We start from the raw sequence: 20,977 nt of genomic DNA, 5'->3' as shown, positions 1-20,977 counted from the left end.
CACTTAACGACAGAATCCCTATAGTGCAGGAGGCCATTCAGCCCAAAATGTTTGCACCCACTCTCGGAACAAGCACCCACCCTGGGCCCACTCCCCCACCCTATCCCTGTAATCCCACCTAACCTACACATCTGTAGGTTGCACACGGCCAATCCACAGAAACCAGAACACCTTTGGCTTAGGCAAAAGCTTGTCCAGTTGGTTTCTAATGATGGCCCAAGAACAAGTCACCTGCATATTTGATTGTTTATATTTATCACGAAATCTTCCAATCCCTTGCCTACACTTTTCAACGAACAGATCGAACACTCCAGCGGCAGTAAAATTTACATATTTAATTTCTCATGGAGACCTACAATAAACCACTCAAGGACCTGCTTTGTCCATATTTTAGATCAACATTTCTTTGGAAACGCAATTTGTTTAAAAAAAATATCTTCATTGTGGTTACCACTGAACACTGTTAATAATTATCAAATGCCTCGTTTAAAAAAAACCCCAAGAAGCTATTGTTGCAGGAGGTGCCATATCAGCAGGTGGCGACGTCCTCCTTTCGGGGAAGAAGAAGGCCCCGTTCAGAGAACCTGCATTGATTTGCGACCGCCTGCCTCTGCTCCCACCGAGGAGACGCCTTGTTTTGTGTGTGTGTGTGTTGAGGCTTTGAGGGATTCGGGGATTTCCGGCCACGGGCAGATCTCGCGAGCTGAGGGGGTGGAGTGTTGCGGTTTTGGCCTTCCGCTCCAGACCTGTCTGCAATCAATGTGAGGGGACGGAGGTGGAAGATGCTGCTGAGGGGCTGAGGATTTGGACAACGCCGGGACTGGGGGAAGAAAGCCGGTCGCTGAAGAGGCACACGGGCGGCAGACAGGCGAAAAGCAAGTGGGAGCGTTTATCAGGAGGAACAATCCAGGGACGCAGAGAGAGAGAGAGAGAGAGAAGGTTACATTGTGGAACACTGGGACATGGTAACATTATAACTGGGCGATAATGTAACCGCTGTGAGTGCCTCTCACAACGCCAAGCAAGCAGCCAACTTTCAGACAGCAAGCACCCCCACCCCGCGTCCTTCACTGGAAAACATGACCGAAGACGTTTCCGAGGTTCCCAAAGAGCTGCTAGGTAAGAAGGAACGAGTTCGGGCATCGTGCAGATAAACGGGGCGATGTTTTACCTCCGTGGCAAGGCGAGCTGACTGGAATTGTCGAGAACCTTATTTTTTGGTGGGGTTTAAATAATGCATTTAAATGGGTCATTTTCTGCCGTAGCATCCAGGCGTTAGATCGCGTTTGTTTATCCACTTTTCAGATGCGTGTCGTTTTAGCCGAGCTATGTTACCCCTCATCCTTTTTATTGTTGTTGAACGTGCTGATAATTCATACGTTTAATTGGGGATTATAATTTTTTTATACTTGAGAATTCGATATTGTTTTGTTATTGAATCAAGCAAGCGAGGGTAACAGGTTACTTTTTTTTAAAAAAAAGGACTAATCAGACCAGGTCACATTTGATTTCTAAGGTTACGACATGGAAAAACGAGCGACTTTTTAATTCTGTGATCACTTTTACTGTTTCACAGAGAGCGTCAGGGATGTTATTGGGAGAAAGATTAAAATCATTTTGAAGAAGAAGGTGAAACTCGAAGTCAAAGGAGACAAGGTGGAAAATAAAGTTTTGGTAAGCGATCAGGAATAATTAAAAGCACAAAATGCACTGCGGATAGTTTTATTCTTCAGTTGGATGCAATGTTCAGTATTGCAACGATGTCTTAAAACTGAAGTGCAATCGGATGCGGCGCTTTCAGCCCGCGTTGAGGCGCGCTCCTGCCTTATCTGTTGCGTCAACATGATCATAGATAGAGCTGCCCCATTAAATTGAGCCATAACACCGAAACGGCGGGTGTTTTAAGAAGAGAACTTTTTCAGTTTGCCAGTCAGGTGGTTCTGCACGTGTGTGGTTACTGATGTTTTGGGTTAAATTTGTGGAGACGGGATTGGGGAGAGGGGTGTTTTGATCATCCCATCAATCTGATCCACCATTCAACAAGATTTTCTGTCTCCACTTCATCTCCTCGCACTATCCCCATGTCCATCAATTCCCTTGGTATCTGAAAATCGAACCACCTCTACCTTGGATCTATTCAATGACTGTGTATTCACACCTCTCTGGAGTACAGAATTCCAAAGATTTGCAACCTCTGGGTGAAGAAATTGCTCTTCCTCACAACAATGGCAATTTCTACTTATACAGCCACTACCATTTTCAGAGATTCCAACACCTTCACAGGAACATAAATCAAAGCATGACACCAAGCCACTTTAGGAGCTGTTAGATCAGTGGCTGAATTCTCCAGTCCCCCAGCCGCATGTTTCTTGGCGGTGGGATTCTCTGCTCCCGCAGCTTATCAATGGATTTTCCCATTGAAGCCAGCCCATACTGCCACGAAAACGAAACTCGTGGGGCAGAGGTGAACTTTCTGTGGGACCAGAGAATCCCAACGGCTGGAGAATTCCTGCCCACATAACCGAATGCTTGGTCAAAGGGAGGTAGGATTGAAACAGTGTCTCAAAGGAGGAAACCAAGGGAGAGAGGTGGAAGGAGAGTATCCCAGAGTTTAGAGCCTAGGCAACTGAAGGTGTGGCCACCAATGGTGGAGCAATTAAAATCAGTGACAAATAGGCCAGAATTATAAGAGTGCAGCTATCTTGGAGGGTTGTGGAGCTAGAGGAAATTACAGCGAGCGGGGGGGGGGGGGGGGGGGGCGAGAAGTCACATCGGGATTCGAAAACGAGGATGTGAATTTTAAAATCAAAATGTTGCTTGACTGGGAACCAATGTAGGGCTGTGAACACAAGGGTGATAGGTGAACGGCACTTGCTGTGAGGTAAGACACTGGCAGCAGAGCTTTGGGTGGTCTCAGGTTTACAGACAGTAGAATGTGTGTGACCAACCAGCAGGCTGATGTAATAGTCAATTGTAGAAACATGAATGAGGGTGAGACAGGTGAAGTCAGACAACGTTACAGGGTGAAAACCGACCGTTTTAATGCTGTCAGTCAATAGCTGGCTTGTAATGCAGAACAATGCCAGCAGAGCAGGTTTAATTCCCGTACCGCCTCCCCGAACAAGCGCCAGAATGTGGCGACTAGGGGCTTTTCACAGCAACTTAAGCCTAATTGTGACAATAAGCGATTATTTTATTATTATTATTATTATTAATTAATGGTCGGTGCATTGTTTTGAGACTTTGACCCTGTCTTCTCCAGTTGGAGGAAACATTTTCTCAGCATCTACTTTGTCAAACTAGAATTTTAGCCTTCATTAGATCACTTCTCACTCTTCTAAACACCAAGGAATGTAGGGCCAGCCTACTCAATCTCTTCTGATTGGGAAATCTCATCCGAGGGACCAGTCTAGTGAACCTTTGTTGCATTCCTTCCAGGTCAAGTATGCCCTTGCTTGTGTAAGGAAACCAAAACTGTGCACAGTATTCCAATTATGGCCTCATCAGTTCACTATATAATTGCAGTAAATTATTTATTATCCTATATAACAAAGGCTAGCATGACATTTGCTGTCTTTATTGTGCCTGCATGTAACCATTATATGATTTGTCTACAAAAACACCCGGGTCTCCGAATGGAAACATTTCCAAATCTCACCATTCCAAAATATTCTACTAAAGTGGATACCTTACCACTTTGCCACCTTGCATTCCATCTGCCATGTGTGGCACAGTAGCACAGTGTTTAGCACATTTCCAAGTCTCACCATTCCAAAATACTCTAATAAAGTGGATACCTTCCCACTTTTCCACCTTGCATTCCATCTGCCATGTGTGGCACAGTAGCACAGTGTTTAGCACTGTTGCTTCACAGCGCCAGGGCCTGGGTTTGATTCCCGGATGTGTGGAGTCTGCAGGTTCTCCCCGTGTCTGTGTGGGTTTCCTCTGGGCGCTCAGGTTTCCTCCCACAAATCTTGAAAGATGTGCTGTTAGGTGAATTGGACATTCTAAATTCTCCTTCAGGATACCCGAACAGGTGCCCTATGGCGACTCGGGAATTTTCACAATAACTTCATTGTAGTGTTGTAAGCCTACTTGTGACTCTAGTAAATATTTATTTATGTCCTTAACCAACATGTCTACATCCCTTTGTCGTTATTTTCCCACCTAACATTGTATCATGAACAAACTTGAGGCTCAAGTTCTGATCCTACCAGGGACCCCGGTTCAATTCCCGGCCTCGGGTGACTGTGTGGAGTTTGCAAGATCTCCCCGTGTCTGCGTAGATTTCCTCTGGGTGCTCCGGTTTCCTCCCACAGATCAAAGATGTGCAGATTAGGTGGATTGGCTGTGTCCAAAGATGTGCAAATTAGGTGGGGTTACAGGGATAGGTAGGGTGCTCGTTTGGACAGTCCGTGTAAACTCGATGGGCTGAATGGCCTCCTGCACTGCAGGGATTTTATGCAAAATTTGTAAAATATGATTTCTCTTAAATAAATCCGTGTTGACTCTGCTTAATCAGATTATGATTTTCTTAATGCCCACTGCTGTAATGTTCCTCATAATAGAGTCTTTGCCTCCAGTTCCCTGTTTCTGTCTTCCAACTTTTTTAAATAGTGAGGATATGTGGATGGAATTGTAATTTTTGGGAACTGTTGTAGAACCTAAGGCATTCTGAAATATCAAAACCATTGCATCCATACCTTTAACTCCCGAGGCTGGGTTGTCTGATCTAGGTAATTCACCATCACTTAGTTCCATTAATTTCTCCAGTACAATTTATTGATACTCCTTTAAAGTCCCTTAATTCCCTATTATTTCTATTCCTGAAGCTATAGAAATTGTGAGCAGAAGTAAACCATTCATCTCCAGTTTGCCTGCTATTACTTCAGGTCATGGTGGAACCCACCTTGGTTCCATATCCATTAATGTCTTTCCTAACTAAAATCTTTTTTGTGGTGGGGACATAATGCACCCTCAGTTCTGAGCTGTCAGAAACAAAATATCACTGATAATTATTGTCATATATGTTTGAGCTCAGATTCACTTTATGTTTAAAAAAAAATTGATTCTTTTTAACATTGTCTGAGATTTTCTGGCCCTTCCCACCAATGAGATGCTCTCGTCCCATCGAAGTCGACCCCCAATGCTGGGTTCCCAGACTGCGGGGTGGGTGAGCCATGCAAAAATGGTATAGACTTTGGAAGGGCCGGAAGATCCTGCAGATGACCAATGGCGAGTCGCCTCCATTGTGGGGAAAATATGCTGGGGGTGGTGGGGAGGAGGGGGGTGGTGGGGAGGAGGGGGGTGGTGGGGAGGAGGGGGGTGTTGGAGGGTGGGGGGGTGGGGAGGGGGTGGAGGTGGTGGGGGGAGGAGAAGGGGTGGGTGGGGGGGGAGGAGAAGGGGTGGGTGGGGAGGTGGGGGGGGAGGGGGTGGAGGGGGGGTAGAGGTGGTGGGGGGAGGGGGTGGGGAGGGGAGGAGAGGGGGGTGGGGAGGGGAGGAGAGGGGGGTGGGGAGGGGAGGAGAGGGGGGGGGAGGGGAGGAGAGGGGGTGGGGAGGGGAGGAGAGGGGGTGGGGGGGGGAGGAGAGGGGGTGGGGAGGGGAGAGGAGAGGGGGTGGGGAGGGGAGAGGAGAGGGGGTGGGGAGGGGAGAGGAGGAGAGGGGGTGGGGAGGGGAGGAGAGGGGGTGGGGAGGGGAGGAGAGGGGGGTGGGGAGGGGAGGAGAGGGGGGTGGGGAGGGGAGGAGAGGGGGGTGGGGAGGAGGGAGGGGAGGAGAGGGGGGTGGGGAGGAGAGGGGGGTGGGGAGGAGGGAGTGGGGGAGAGGGGAGGAGGGAGGTGGGGGAGGAGTGAGAGGTGGGGGAGGAGGGAGGTGGGGGAGGAGGGAGAGGTGGGGGAGGAGGGAGAGGTGGGGGAGGAGGGAGAGGTGGGGGAGGAGGGAGAGGTGGGGGAGGAGGGAGAGGAGGGTGGGGAGGGGGGGTGGAGGTGGTAGAGGGGGGGAGGGGGTGGGGGGGCGGAGGGGAGAGGGTGGGGAGGGGGGGTGGAGGTGGTAGAGGGGGGGGGGGGTGGGGGGGGCGGTGGGGAGGGGGTGGGGGGGCGGAGGGGAGAGGGTGGGGAGGGGGGGGGGTGGAGGTGGTAGAGGGGGGGAGGTGGTGGGGGGGGGGAGGGGAGGAGGGGGGGAGGAGGGGGGGGTCCCAGCCATTGTTTTCACTCTTGCCAGTGGATTAAAATAAGAAAAAAACATAAACAGTGAAATACAAAATAAAAGAAACAGAATCCTGGAAGTACACAATGTATCTTAGAGAGTTAGATGTAGTTTGTACATTGGGAATTACAATTAATGGCAAAATACAGATGATGTGGAGATACCGCCGTTGGATTGGGGTGGGCACAGTAAGAAGTCTTACACCAGGTTAAAGTCGCAACAGGTTAAAGCACTGTGCTCCGAAAGCTAGTGATTCCTAACAAACCTGTTGGGCTTTAACCTGGTGTTGTAAAACTTCTTACTGGGCAAAATAGAGGTTATGGGAATAGGGAGAGCAAATAATAAATTCTCTCTCTTGAATATCGTGAGGCTGTTGTTGGACTTAATAACTTACATGCATATTACTCCTAAACCAGAAAACAAATGAAAAGTGCTGCCTGAACATCTCGTGGAGTAAATGTATGGCACTGCTTCAGATGAATTTGCAGCTGGTGCAGCCAAAATGTTGAAATTGTAGTTGTGATATTAGATAATCTGAAGAACTGCTCAGCTTGCATTCGATTCCAGTTTCATCAAACCTTTCTGTCCCTTGTTGCTTACCATTGGCATGTGGATTTCTCAAGCATTTTGCAATCCACAAATTGAACTTATAATTTAAAGTTCGCGATGAGTGATCACATAAAGATAAACAAAAGCGATCTGTCAAGCATATAATGCTCCTAGAAGCTATTTTCTGGCGCAGGAGATTTAACGAATCACAAAAAGACTTGAGCTGCATTTATGCTGTGATTTTTGCATTTGATATAAACTGTTCATGTGGGAATTACTGTGAACAATGGCAGTGTAACTCTGGAGTTAGAACTGGACCTGGGACAAACCGGGCAGTTCATGAAATCAAAGAGGTTGGCTCACATAGCTATGAGTGTAGCTGTACCATTACTCCAATCCAAAATTAATCTGAATCTTAATACTTTGTAATTTTAAAAATATCATGAGAGGAGTGATGCGCTCCTAGCATTAAGAACTCTGCACGTGTACCACCTTGTAGATGTGCTGAAGTGCTGTTTTCTGACTTTTCTGTGACCTGCATGGGTACATCACCCAAGAGCATTTTTGTATTCTTTGCATTACTTCACAAATAGCTAGTGTGTCTTTCACAACCTCAAGATATACAAAGTAATTCACTTCCAATGAAATTCTTTTGAAACATAGTCACTGTTGTAATGTAGGAAAAGTAGCAGCCTTTTTGAAGATCAAGGTCCCGCAAAAAACTGTGTAGTGATACAACCGGCTGATATGATGGAATAAAACAGATTTTTTTCAACCTTTCTTTCCGGGGACCCATTTTTACCAACCGACCGACCTTCGCAACCCACGTCGGCCGAACTTCCCCACTCGCGCCGGTCGACCTTCGTGACCCATGTAGGCCAACATTTGCGACCCACCATTTTCTCTTACCTTGAATGCGAGAGGTAAGCCTGCTTGGTCCTCATGATCTCACTCCAATCAGGTTCACAGGAGGAGAGCGTGGATTTCGTACCTCAGTTTGTAAACTCTGAGGAGCTCCCCAGTTTACTGATCACTACAGTAACTCTTCACGTGGATGAAGTCCACCGTTATTGGGATTGACTAGTCACTGTTTCGATTCAATGCTTTATTGTAGTCTAAAAGGTCAGCAAAATATTTAGAGCCACCCTTCAGTACACAGAGGGCGACGATGTGATGATTTCCGTGGCTTTCATTATATCCCTTGATAAACGTTCAGTTCTGTCCATGATTGAACCATGAGAAATATATACTCTCTCCAGATTATTTGAGTAATGTTTAGGAATGCAAAACAGATTGAGGTCATAGCCTTGTTCATCATCGGTGATCACCACGCAGTTAGCCGTCGCCGTGCCACAGTCGCACTTTAACCCCGGGTTTAGGTCCCAACACTCACGGGCCGCATGCGCACTGATGAGCGGGTGCACATGCGCAGTGCACCTGCATTTTTTAGCTGGTCGCGGCCGCATTGTTAAAAGCTGGCTGTTACGTGTGAATTCCTGCGATCGGGAACGCCGCGATGACTGGCTTTGCGACCCTCCCGACCCCCACATTGTTAATGCCTGGCATAAAACATATTTTGTAATTGAACTTCTAAATAACTCTGTTCCAGTAAAGCTTTTGGTATACCTAATTGAAATCTTTTTTTTGAAGTATTGTCAATATGTTTTAATGAGACCATGAATACGTTGCACCAAGAAAAGTGTTTCTGAAATCTACAATAATGAAGTAGAGGTGGTGTAGATAGGCTTGGCTAATGCATTTGGGGATGTTATTAGATGGATTCTTACCTTTTCCTTAATTCCTGGTTCGCATAACTACTTAACCAAACTTCAGTAACAATTTTGATGATCTAATCCTTTGACGTGCTTTTTAAATGCTCGTTCACATTGCTTTAGCGTATAAAGTTGCATTCTGCTCATGTTCTGCAAAAGCTCCTGTTTTAGTTGTTAACTTATCTGAAATGGGTGGCACGGTAGCAGGGTGGTTAGCACTGTTGCTTAACAATACCAGGGTCCCAGGTTCGATTCCTGGCTTGGATCACTGTGTGTGCGGAGTTTGCATGTTCTCCCCAGGTTTGTATGGGTAGCTTGGGGTGCTCCGGTTTCCTCCCACAAGTCCAGAAAGACATGCGTGTAAAGTGAATTGAACATTGTGAATTCTCCCTCTATGTACCCGGACAGGCGCTGGCGAGTGGCGCCTTGGGGATTTTCACAGTAACTTCATTGCAGTGATAATGTAAGCCTACTTGTGACAATAATAAAGATTATTATTATAACCAGTACACATGCCCTGGTCATTAATCCTCCGCGCAAGAAAAGTCATGAATTTCATAACCATTTTGGGAGATGTTGCTGTGCACAATTTCCAGTCACATTTTGTTACACAACTACATTCATTAGCCTACAAAAATAATTTGTTGGTTGTGAAATGCTTTGTGATGATCTGAGTGATAATTTGTACTTGCATAACAACCTCAGTTTTTTTTTTCCTCTCAAATGTAATTGAATAAATATAGAATGTAAAGCGACAAACGTATTGAGGCCACTCTATCAAAATCACGATTGCTATGCTTTATGATAAATGACTCCTTACACTTCATTGGCATCTGCATTTGGTTTGTGTGAGGAAATTGCACTTGGACATTATTAAAGCCAACTGGTTCATTATACTTTTTTTGTAATAACCTAACCCCTTTTAAAATTCTTTGTATCACCGTGAATGCTTTTGATAGACCTGAAAATGTCCACGTTTCATTCTGATGCTGTACTGCTCAAAATGCAGTCTCCAAATGTGTTTTTTTTAGGATAAAATTTATAATTTTGGGAATTTGACATGGAAAATAAATCCTAATTAAATCTTACAATTGACTAGAACTCCATTGATTACAAGGCGTATGATTATTAGTCTGTCAATAAAACCATTTTAGAAAACAATGGACAAACGATAGTATGGGTACTTGAACAGATTTCAGGCCTGTAGAATTTCAACTATGGATACATTTTCAACTTTATTGTAGCAGCTTATTTAATTCAAGCCTTTCCTCCCCATCCCCCAATTTGTAACTTTTGGATCATGATTTTCACTGACGCTCGCAAGTGCTGGTAATCCGTACTATAACAGATCTTAACCTGTAATGACAGCTGGCTTTATTACCTTTATGCAGAAAGTAATTGCCTTGTCTCTATATAAATTATCTCACTTTAATACTCTCTGTCAGTATATCAGATGTTTGCAATACTGTGATGAACATTTGATATTATAATACTTGCGTTTTTTGCATACAATTCTGTCAAAATAGTAATGAATTATGTGAGAGGATTCCTCAGCATTATACATTTGAAAGCACTGAAAGACATTCAATATTTCAATGTTGTCATATGCTGAAGATCTCCAAAATTGATTTGATTGTGTAATTTTCCAATGTTCAGTTCAGAAATGTACAGGATATAAAACAATTTGGATTTTTTCCATTTACAATGGCACTGAAATTCACTTGCCATGCACAGAAGATGAGAATTTGCTTGGCAAAATGTGAAGCTCAACTTCCTTGTGAAACACAGCAAGTCAGTATAATAGAGATCGCTTCCTATTGTGCTTAATGTTGACCTAAGGTTTTTTTTTACTGTTCATGGCTGGTTGAATACCCAACAACCCTTAATTTGGATGTTTAATTAGGTTCTATATGGATTGCTCCTGTGTTCTTTTTCAGAAGCTATTATAATCTGTTTTTTTAATTCATGAAATGCAAGCTGCTCGCTCAAAAAGTGCTGTGTTGTCAAAGGATAATTTGCTTCATGTTCTGAATCCATCCTAGTATAGTCAATGGGATAATGATGGATCCGTCAATTTCAATTTTTTTTTTGCTCGCTACTTCAGGTCAAAGAGGCCTATGTTAATGGAATTCTGGTTGGAATTTGGTTTTAAAAGAATATTACGTAGGAACTTGTAAGTAGTGGAGAACGGATGATCAAGGCATTTTGTAATACTGTAATGCAGGCCTGATTGTGATTAGCAGTAAATATGCTGTAAAATTTTATTTTAAAAATGTTTTTAGTGTAGTTTTTCAGTTTGAACACTGTAGAGCAGACAAGGGTATGTGGATCGGGTACAATGTACAAGAATTCTCCACTGTTATCAGCCCGCCCTCCCGTCGTCACACCCCCCCGTCGTTGGTGAACGGCCTCCACATTTGTGGAAGCCTTCCTCTGACCATCGGACGGCAAATTTGATTTTCTCAAAGTGGAAAAAGTCCGACTGGTCTGCCAGCCAGTCTGCAGCTGTGGCTGGTGGAGCTGATCGCCAGCCGAGCAGGATTCTTTGGCGGGCGATTAGGGAAGGAAAGGCAAGGCCGGTGGCCCACTTCCCATAAATAGTTCTGGCTGGTTCAGTACCCCAAAGACTGCTACTCTTGGGCATGGTTCCACCCTCACCCCCACATCCTTGGACATTGCCTTGAAGAAGGCTGTCCAGAACCCAACAAGTCTCGGGCATGCCCAGAAAATGTGGGCCGGGCGTCCCTGGCACCATTCACATTGTCCTCCACCTCCAGGAAGAACCTGCTCATTCAGGTTCATGTCAGGTATGCTCTGTGCACCAATTTCAATTGCATGAGGCTTAGCCTTGTGCAAGTGGAGGTGGAGTTGGCCCTGTTCAGAGTCCCCACCCTATTTCCACCCCTAGTTCTTCCTCACATTTTTCCCGTGTTTTGTCAAGTGGGGCATGTGCCCTTTCTAATAGCCATCTGTACAGGTCCCTGCAGATCCCCGCGCCCAGGTTACCCGCATCCAGTAGTTCCTCTAACATTCTGCATCTTGGGTCTGTGGGCATGTTGTAATTTCCTTGTGGAGAAAGTGTTTAACCTTAGATGTCGGAGTTAGTTTCCGTTGGGTAGCTGCAGTCTTGTCAGTTCCTCTAAGTTTGCTAGCCTGTCCTCTGTGTAGAAGTCCATAATGGCCAGTGTCCTCCCCCTCCGTCCTGTCTCCACCTCCTAAAGATGTCACTTAGCATGGCTGGCGTGAACTTGTGGTTGCCGCAGATGGGAGCCGACCATCTTCTGTACAATTAAGACTACACTTTTCTTTTGGAATTAAATGTGCTTTCAGTGCTAGAAGAGCAGGATGGACCTCCATTTGCCTGCCAAATAATGTCTTCTTTAAGAATTATGTTTATGTTCAGAGGTTAAAACAACTAGTGTTTTAACTGGTACCATTTGCTACCATTTGAAAGCATATTAAGATGCTTTACAACAGCATAATCATAAACACTGACTGCTAAATGGGTGTGCAAAGTTGTCGGAGGGTGCAAAATGAGTGGGGTTATTGGCGTGGAGGAGGTACAGAAATAAAGAGGAGCGAGGCTGAAACAATTGAAACATGAGGATGAGAATTGTAAATTTTGAATTGGGAGAGTGAGTACAAGGTCAATTGGTGGCCCGTGGCGGAGCAGGTTCAGGTACAGGCAGAATATTGGATGTAATTGACTTTGCGGAGAGGAAATGAGGGGAGTCTTGTCAGCAGAGCCATAGTATAATTATTGGCATGGTTAAGCTTTCCAGTGACAAAAAGGCAGAGGTGAAGGCAGGTAGGGCTGTGGAGGAGGAAATAAATGGCAATTTCACCTGCTCTCTGGGACTGTTTCCTATGCAAAATCAAACCACTTGAATCCTGCTGCAACTTGCTAGTCTACAGACCATTTGAAGGGCTGTTTTGCCTTCATTAAGGATTGCATTTATATTGCAAAGCATTACCCTTCATTGGTCATGACAATGTTGTATTCAAGAGAATGGTGTTAGGGAAAATTTCGAAGTGTTGGTTTAACTCACTATAAACACTGGCTATTCAATTTTGACGTTTGATTCACTTGAAAAACCTTCCTTCTAAATGGGAGATTCTGCGCCTACAGAGCTTGGAGGATTATAGAAACAAAATGGGGAAGACCAAGATGGAAAACTGCATTTGGAGCATCATCGCATTTTGATATTTTTAGGGTTAATTTCTGAAACTATGCTTGCATGTGTCTGAACGTTTTGCTAAGGCAGAGGATGATGCTGCTTTAGGAGAATTGGATAGTTATGCCATCTGATGCATTCTGATAAGAATGAACATTATCCGTCAAGGCCCAAATGTCTAATTATTAAACAAGCACAGGCTTGAGTCATTCAGCGATCAGTAGTTTGGTAAAGGATTGTAATGTAACAGCCAGAAGTGCATTGTTTGTATCTGTCATATCTGGACATCCCATACATAGGATTTTAAATACAAATTAAATATTACACAATTTCCAAATGCTATAAAAGGAAGTGCGTTGTCCTCCACATTCAGGATAGCCTACTTATTGTCACTTGGTGCTTGTGTGTGGCTGGCAACGCAGAGGAATCCTATCTGATTGAAATGATCAATATCTCTTCTCCTCTCTTCTCTCTCCCCCAAGGGAGCCAGCAGACTTCGCACATTTAGCAGAAAAGAGTGTGTGTAGGTTATATATACATCGCTCCACAAATATTGCTTCTGAGCAGACGTTGGAGGAATGGGAAGAAGATGAATGAAAAAACCACACAACACAAATGTTTTGAAATAAATTTGTGGGCATGTCACCATCATTGTAAAGATGGTGCATTCATTTCAGCCTTTACAAATAAAATGTTTTGGACAACATTTTACAGAGGCTGAGTTTAACATCTACATTAAATCCACTTTAATAGTAGGTTCGGTAGTTATTTTGTATGATAAATTTTTTTCATTTGTACAGATTAAATAAACACGACATGAGTTGGATTCTTCAGTGGCCTTGAAATCTACTTGCTGTGGTCGAGTCTGACAGACCAGGAAGCCCTAGATTTAATCCTAATTTATGTTGAGTTAATTGAGCTCACTACTGTTGAAATAATTCGCTTCTATATTTCTTGAGCTGGTGAGATAGAGCTGTAACATCCAAACTCAGGGCATCGAATCTGGGGGGTGCAGGGGAAGATACGTTACATTGCAAATTTCAGATGGTTCTGACTGTGATGCATCAAAAGCTACCCAGAAAACATTAGAAATAAAACTGCTTTTGGTCTTTCGGTAACTATTGTACAACCCAAATAATTCTGGAAATGCACAGCACATCTGTCAGCACCCAGAATGGTTTGCTGGTTATTTTGATGCAAAGATGAATCGAGTACTGAGCAGGTCCTGCGTGTTAATAAGATGTACCTGTTTGAAATTCCGGTTTTCGCCTACGAGTTGATGGTTATTTGATGATTAGCATGATTTAAAAGTGCCTGGAGGCATTGAAACAGATATCTGCAGGTTAATACTTGGGCGTTGATTAGAAAACATTTTTGTGGTGAGCTGAATGCAGCCTCCATGCACCCACTGCCTCATAAACTCCAATTGTGGAGTGCACTGGCTGAGACAATGGAATGTTAGGGGCTTTTTAGCTCACAGGGCTAATCGCTGGCTTTGAAGGCAAGCCAGCAGCACGGTTCGATTCCCGTAACAGCCTCCCCGAACAGGCGCCGGAATGTGGCGACTAGGGGCTTTTCACAGTAACTTCATTTGAAGCCTACTCGTGACAATTAGCGATTTTCATTTCATTTTCAGGATGGTTCTGAGACCATGGGACTCTGACCTGACCCTAGAAGTGCGATTCTCTGGCCTCGTTATGCTTTCGCTCAAGCGAAACGAGGCCAGTGAATAGTGGGAGAGGCCAAAAATGAGAACCGTGCCAGGCGGCAAACCGTTTGCAATGCAACCGGCCCACTCCTGTAGGCAAAATCGGGATCTTGCCATAGCGTGACGAGAAACCAATTATCACCGCTTAAGATCAATTTCCATACAATTAACAAGACCCACCCCATATCTAATGGCCTCCCCTCATTCAGCAGCCTCCCTAGCAAGTGGTCATGCTTGTACTGCTTATATGATTAAGTTAGTTTCATTTGTGCCCCCCCCTCCCCTAAAGGCGGTGATTTGCCTTAAGGTAGAGTTCCATTGATGATAACAGTCCTCTGGTATTTCCAAGATCTTCGTGTGTGCATTCACAATTGAGTCATTGCAACTGAGCCTATATGAATCTGCTTTACCCCAGAGCTTCTGCATAATGGTGTATTTCATTCTTAGCTCAAGGGGCAAAGAATTGATTTGGAATTCTTTTTTTTCCCAATTAAGTGACAATTTACTGTGGCCAATCCACCTAACCTGCACATCTTTTGGTTGTGGGGTGTAATGAACTCCAATTGGCTTTATTGGTTGGCCAATTGGAGTATGAGCTCCGTCAATGATAGCTCATTGAGGGGGCCCATATAATCACCTGTGTAGGCTTTGTGAGCCAGCCTCAAGTTGACTGGACTGCTAGCAGCACTGTTTGTAGCTGCTCCTGTAATATCGTTATTGTAAATAAATATTGGTGTGGTGACGGAACTCCTGCCTCCCGTGGATTACTATAGTGGCGACGAGGTAAACTACGAATTTTGCGGAGACCAGCTGCCACACTCGGAGGGTAATCCTTGCCATTTTAAAAATGCCGTTTTTTGGGAGGTTAGAGGCATTCGACCCGGCTATTGAGGACTGGTCCCAGTATTTGGAAAGAATGTGTTACTTCTTCCGGGCAAATGATATACTGACGGACGAAAGGAGACGGCTTATCCTGCTGTCGGCGTGCGGACCCTCCGCTTTCGCCATTATACGTAGTCTGAATTATCCCGATGCGCCGGACACGAAAACTTTCCAAGAAGTAATGGAATTGGTGAAAGAGCACTACGACCCAAAACCACCCCTCATTTTGCGTAGGTACAGATTCTACACAGCGAAGCGGGAAGACAGGGAGTCAGTCACGAATTTCTTGACCCGCCTGAGAAGGCTGGCGGAAAAATGTGAGTTTGGCCCGACGCTAAATGAAATGCTTCGGGACCGGTTAGTGTGAGGTATAAACGACCTCACAATACAGAAACGCCTGTTGGCGGAAACGGAGCTAGACTGCAGGCAGGCGTTACAGCTCGCACTGTCCCTAGAAAAGGCAGCAAGTGGGGCGCAGGAACTACAGGGCACGCCAATGGAGGTAGATACCTGTGAGAGGGACTACCACAACGGGTCCTGCTACCAGATAGCCTCTCTCAGGAAAAGCCTGAGGAATAGAGGGAAAAAGGAAAATCCCAGAACTGCCCCCAAGTCTGCCAGGACTACCTGGAGACCGCCTGAAGCTGGGATAGCCCAGATGGAAAGGATACCCACACCCCAGACCCCGTCATCCAGTCATCCGAGTCGGAGATGGACACACTCGACGAGGCCGCCGCGACACCTCTCCCCGAGGAGGAGGAAGAACAACTTCCAAGGAGGTCGTCAAGGAAAAGACGGGCACCTATAAGGTACACCCCGCCCACTTCGGAGAACGACCCGGCAGACGACACAGAGATGACAGACCCAGACATGAGGAGCAGGAAGAAGCTCAGAGGAATGCCAGCTGGCAGGAATTCCTCGGACCTTGGGGGGGGGGGGGGGGGGGGGGGGTGTAATGAACTCCAATTGGCTTTATTGGTTGGCCAATTGGAGTATGAGCTCCATCAATGATAGCTCATTGAAGGGGCCCATATAATCACCTGAGTAGGCTTTGTGAGCCAGCCTTAAGTTGACTGGACTGCTAGCAGCACTGTTTGTAGCTGCTCCTGTAATATCGTTATTGTAAAGAACTAACAAGGATTCAAAAACTTAACATAATTTGAATTTTTGGTCTTTTAGATTTACCAAATTTGAACACATGAGCAGGATGACTGAAGTGATTGATTTAGGTGATGAAGTGTTTATATGGGTCTTGGGGAAGCTAAGAGCAAGCATAACATCCAAGAAGAAGAATCATCCGTGTGTTCTAAGTTGTTTCTGCAGAACAGAAATACAGCTGTGCTGCAATTTGTGATGAGAAGATGTGCTGACTGACAACCCTTCTTATGGTGCAATATTTAAGGTGCCCAAATGTGGGATCCACCCAGAAATTTGAGTGTAAAGTGATACAATTCATGAGAAACTTGAACAAATAGAAGTACAATTCCAATTGAGTCTATGTGGCAAAAGCATAGCAGGACGTGTCAGACAAAAATATTTCTGCTTTGATACGAGGCAAATCGAGGATTGGTACTCTGCTTTCAAATGTGCTACAGCTATCAGCTGACAATTGCTTTGATTTGAGATGAAACTGGAAACATTATGAACAGTTTGATTGTGGTGAATCACATAGTCAAAGAGTAAAATAATTAGCAACAAAATGAATGGAAACAGGGAGCTTGATTCCCCACTCCCCCCCATTTCTATTTGAATATAAACCGTGAAGAGCAGCCCTCTACAATATAATTGGGAACCAGGCAGATAATAGGAAGCAACCATCATATGTGTGAGGCTGAAATGGAAACCCAACCAAAACTTGAATTTCCCACTGGAATACACTCCCAGGAAAAAGGTTGAGCCCCTGAAAATTTAGTACAGGATTGGTAAGAACTGTGGTATTGTATGATGGGTGCCTTGCCATGTTTTAAAAAAAAAAAAATTGGTTTAAATTGGATACCTTCCTGTGGTCATTTAGGGCTGACTCGAGAGGCTCATCGGTTGTTGCAAAATTGGTTTGACCGCAATAAAAGGAGGAATGACGAGCTGAGTGTGTTCATCAAAGTGGTTGCAAAATTAATATCATTATTTGTTTTACACAGGCAGTTATGCAATGACTTAAATGTTGGCCTTTTTGTGCACTGGCCTTCCTTAGGATCTGGAGTTACACGGTGGATAATGGGAGTGCAGCAGCAGAACATAGCATATTCCATTTTTTAGAAATTTAAAAAGCACTGTGTTCAAAAGCTTAGGTGGTAATGAAAATGTTTGGTTTGATGCTGGTCACCGGCAACACCCTCCCCCCCCCCCCCCCAACTGAATTGAATCAAGCCAGAATTGATACAGTTTACTTTTACCAGCCAGAAGTTACCTCTGCCTTGCAAAAATGTATATTTGAGATGCAAAGCACCAGAAAGTAACTCTTCCTGCCGTTCACTTTCCTTCCTATTCCTGGAAATCATGCACAAATATCAAACAAGTCCCGGAATCCAAAATCCAGCAGTCCCGGGGCAGAGACTGCGCTGAGTTTATAATTTTTCCCAGATTCTGGATGATGATGAGACTCCTTTCGCCATTTTTAAAAACTGAGCGAATATCGACTCACTGGAAAGACAAAAACAAAGATTACTGACTAGATCCTTGGGGGCTGGTTTAGCACACTGGGCTAAGTAGCTGGCTTTTAGACCAAGGCAACCAGCAGCACTGTTCAATTCCCATATCAGCCTCCCCGAACAGGTGCCGGAATATGGCGATTAGGGGCTTTTCACAGTAACTTCATTTGAAGCCTACTGGTGACAATAAGCAATTTTTCAATTCAATTCACACAGGTGTCATGAGAACTGTATGAACAAACTGATCACACAGGTGGCAAGTTGGCACAGTGGTTAACACTGCTGCCTCACAGCTCCAGGGATCTGGGCTCCATCCCTGCCTCAGGTGACTGTGTGGAGTTTGCACTTTCTCACTGACTGCTTGGGTTTCCTCAGGGTGCTCTGGAATCCTCCCACAGTCCAAAGATGTGCAGGTTAGATGGATAGGCCATGCTAATTTGCCCTTTAGTATCCATGGATGTGTCGGTTAGATTAAGGGGTTATAGGAATAGCAGGGAAGTGGGCTTGGGTGGAATGCTCTTTTTAGAGGGTCGGCACAGACTCGATGGGCCAAATGGCCTCCTTCTGCACTGCAGGATTTAATGATCCTTTCCCGAGCAATTAACTGAGAATGTTGCAGTTGGAAATGTGGAGAGAATCCTCGACTCCGTTCCACTGGTGGAAAGGGGTAGTTCTCTGTCTGGAGAATAGGGAAGGCAGGGGGTAGGCAGATCTTAAAGGCCTGTTTGCGTACATCTCTTGCAGATTCCATTCTCTGGGGTCAACCCGAGAATGGTTTCTTCATTCCAGTGCTTACTCTGATCCGAGAACGACACTCGGCTCTGCCAAGAGAAAAAAATAAACCATTTTGTTAGTAAATTAATTTACCAGTTGTGAAGTTTCTCATAAAGTTATCATTAATGCACCAGGGTTTGGGACATTTTCAAAAATGTCCATGTTTTGGACAGCTGGATGTTTGGAAATCCAACCTATGCAACATTTTGAATGTTTGTTAACTGACAGTATGGTTCCTATTGGATATTGCAATTAACTTTGCGTTTAAAACTGTCTGGTGTCTGGAAAGCTGTGAGAGACATTGGGTCAACATTAGTTCAATTTAAGTTAATGGTTCTGTCACATAAACGTGGGTCAGGTTAATCTACATTAATCTGAATTCAAATTCTGCCTCATTTGAAACTGATTACAGTTTAAAATTAAAACTACATGTTTTACAGATGCTAAAATGTTATAAAGTAATGGAGTAAAATTGATAATCTTGTATTAAATGTCCCAGAAACGATTTGGGGGGGGGGGACAAAAAATGCTTACTTTGCATTACCATGCCTACTTTGCTAAACAAGGGGCGCTGAGGACATTTATAGCAACCCAGCTGGCTGCGTACCCTGGCTGAGATCCGCAAACTCATACTGGCAATAATTTGCAACTGGTGAGTCATGAATTAAAGGGAAAACTCTGTTATTTCTTTGATGCACTACACATTATATTGATGTGTTTCCTTGCTTAAAACCCCAATCAACCTGCAATTACATTCCGTAATTATTTTTCATATAAATTATTGCAACTGTGTGGCGCAAGAGCTTTGACCTAGTTTGCACTTAATAATTCAACATCATTCATTACACATCACATATCCTAATTGGTTTGATATGATCTTGCAAACATTGTTTCATCTCTCCATTTTGGATGGCTTTTTTATTCATCTTGTCATTTTTATTACACTAGACACTTTGAATGTTGATTTATATCTGGCATAGAGAGACAAGAGCAAGGGGCAAGAAAAAAACAAATTGGTTACGCAAGAGGCTATCTTTTTGTCAGTGGGCAGAGCCACTGGAAAAAGGACCAATTTGTGTTGCGTGTACGAAAGTGGATAACAATTTATAGAAAAATGTTGGCTGTTTTAACAAAAAAAGGAGGCAATAATGTCAACGTTTTGACATTTCCGAAAAGTTGCTTTCACACCTCACCTTGTTTAATATCCATTTCCGTTGGTGCATACTGAGCTGACAACAAGTCAAGTCGATGTTGCATGGAGGGGAACTGCTGTCAAATTAATCATGGTGGGTAGGTGCAGTCCATACTCTACACAGCACGTACTGCTGTCAAAGGTCATCATGGGGGTAGATACTGAGTCCAGTTTCAAGAATGTCAATACGGCATACTGCTCTCTTTGGGATCCATAGAACCCCTACAGTACAGAAGGAGGCAATTTGGCCCATTAAGAATGCACCAACCCTCTGAAAGAGTGCCCCACTTAGATCCGCCCTCCTTTCCACCCCACGTAACCTGAGCACCTTTGGACTGTTGGAGGAAACCGGAGCACCCAAAGGAAACCCACGTGGACAAGGGGAGAATTTGCAAACTCTACAGACACGGTCACCCAAGGCCGTAATTCAACTTGTGTCTCTGGTGCTGTGAGGCAGAAGTGCTAACCACTTGTATCACCTTGAAGCATCCCTAGTGTTGTACAGCTGCAACCATCTAGGTGAGTGGTTAGCATTCCATGACACTTGTGATGTGTTCCAGGGACAGGTAGTGGAGAACCACTGGATGAGACAGTTGTTGCAGACCCAGCCTATGCTCTCCTCTTGTCAATAATATGGTTATGACTTCTCCAGTTAAGCTTTTGATCAGTCTTAACTTGCAAGGATTAATGGTAGTGATTTGGCATTAATGGTACAGTTGAAAGTTGGGGAGATAGCGGGGCAGCATGGTGGTTAGCATAAATGCTTCACAGCTCCAGGGTCCCAGGTTCGATTCCCGGCTGGGTCACTGTCTGTGCGGAGTCTGCATGTCCTCCCCGTGTGTGCGTGGGTTTCCTCCGGGTGCTCCGGTTTCCTCCCACAGTCCAAAGATGTGCGGGTTAGGTGGATTGGCCACGCTAAATTGCCCGTAGTGTCCTAAAAAGTAAGGTTAAGGGGGGGGGGGGGTTGTTGGGTTACGGGTATAGGGTGGATACGTGGGTTTGAGTAGGGTGATCATTGCTCGGCACAACATCGAGGGCCGAAGGGCCTGTTCTGTGCTGTACTGTTCTATGTTCTA

At 44.7% G+C, this 20,977-nt stretch overlaps 1 protein-coding gene across 7 annotated transcripts in view; it reads left to right on the top strand.

Moving 5' to 3' along the window:
- Positions 1 to 641: 641 nt before the first annotated feature.
- LOC119965968 (F-actin-uncapping protein LRRC16A-like) overlaps positions 642 to 20,977 on the top strand; it is a 458,632-nt gene continuing 438,296 nt past the window's right edge. For 4 of the 7 annotated variants that reach the window (XM_038797019.1, XM_038797017.1, XM_038797018.1 and 1 more), the window contains exons 1-2: positions 643 to 1,119; positions 1,577 to 1,674. In XM_038797019.1, the coding sequence (XP_038652947.1) occupies positions 1,080 to 1,119; positions 1,577 to 1,674 (138 nt within the window). In that variant the 5' untranslated portion in view covers positions 643 to 1,079. Of the gene's footprint in view, positions 1,120 to 1,576; positions 1,675 to 20,977 lie in introns of all 7 variants that reach the window. The other 3 variants (XM_038797016.1, XM_038797020.1, XM_038797022.1) reach the window with 3 other exon arrangements.

This window comes from Scyliorhinus canicula, chromosome 5 (assembly GCF_902713615.1).
Source record: "Scyliorhinus canicula chromosome 5, sScyCan1.1, whole genome shotgun sequence".
Taxonomy (NCBI): Eukaryota; Metazoa; Chordata; class Chondrichthyes; order Carcharhiniformes; family Scyliorhinidae; genus Scyliorhinus; species Scyliorhinus canicula.
Note: the sequence above shows the minus strand (reverse complement) of the source record. Positions and strands in the feature narration are given on the sequence as shown.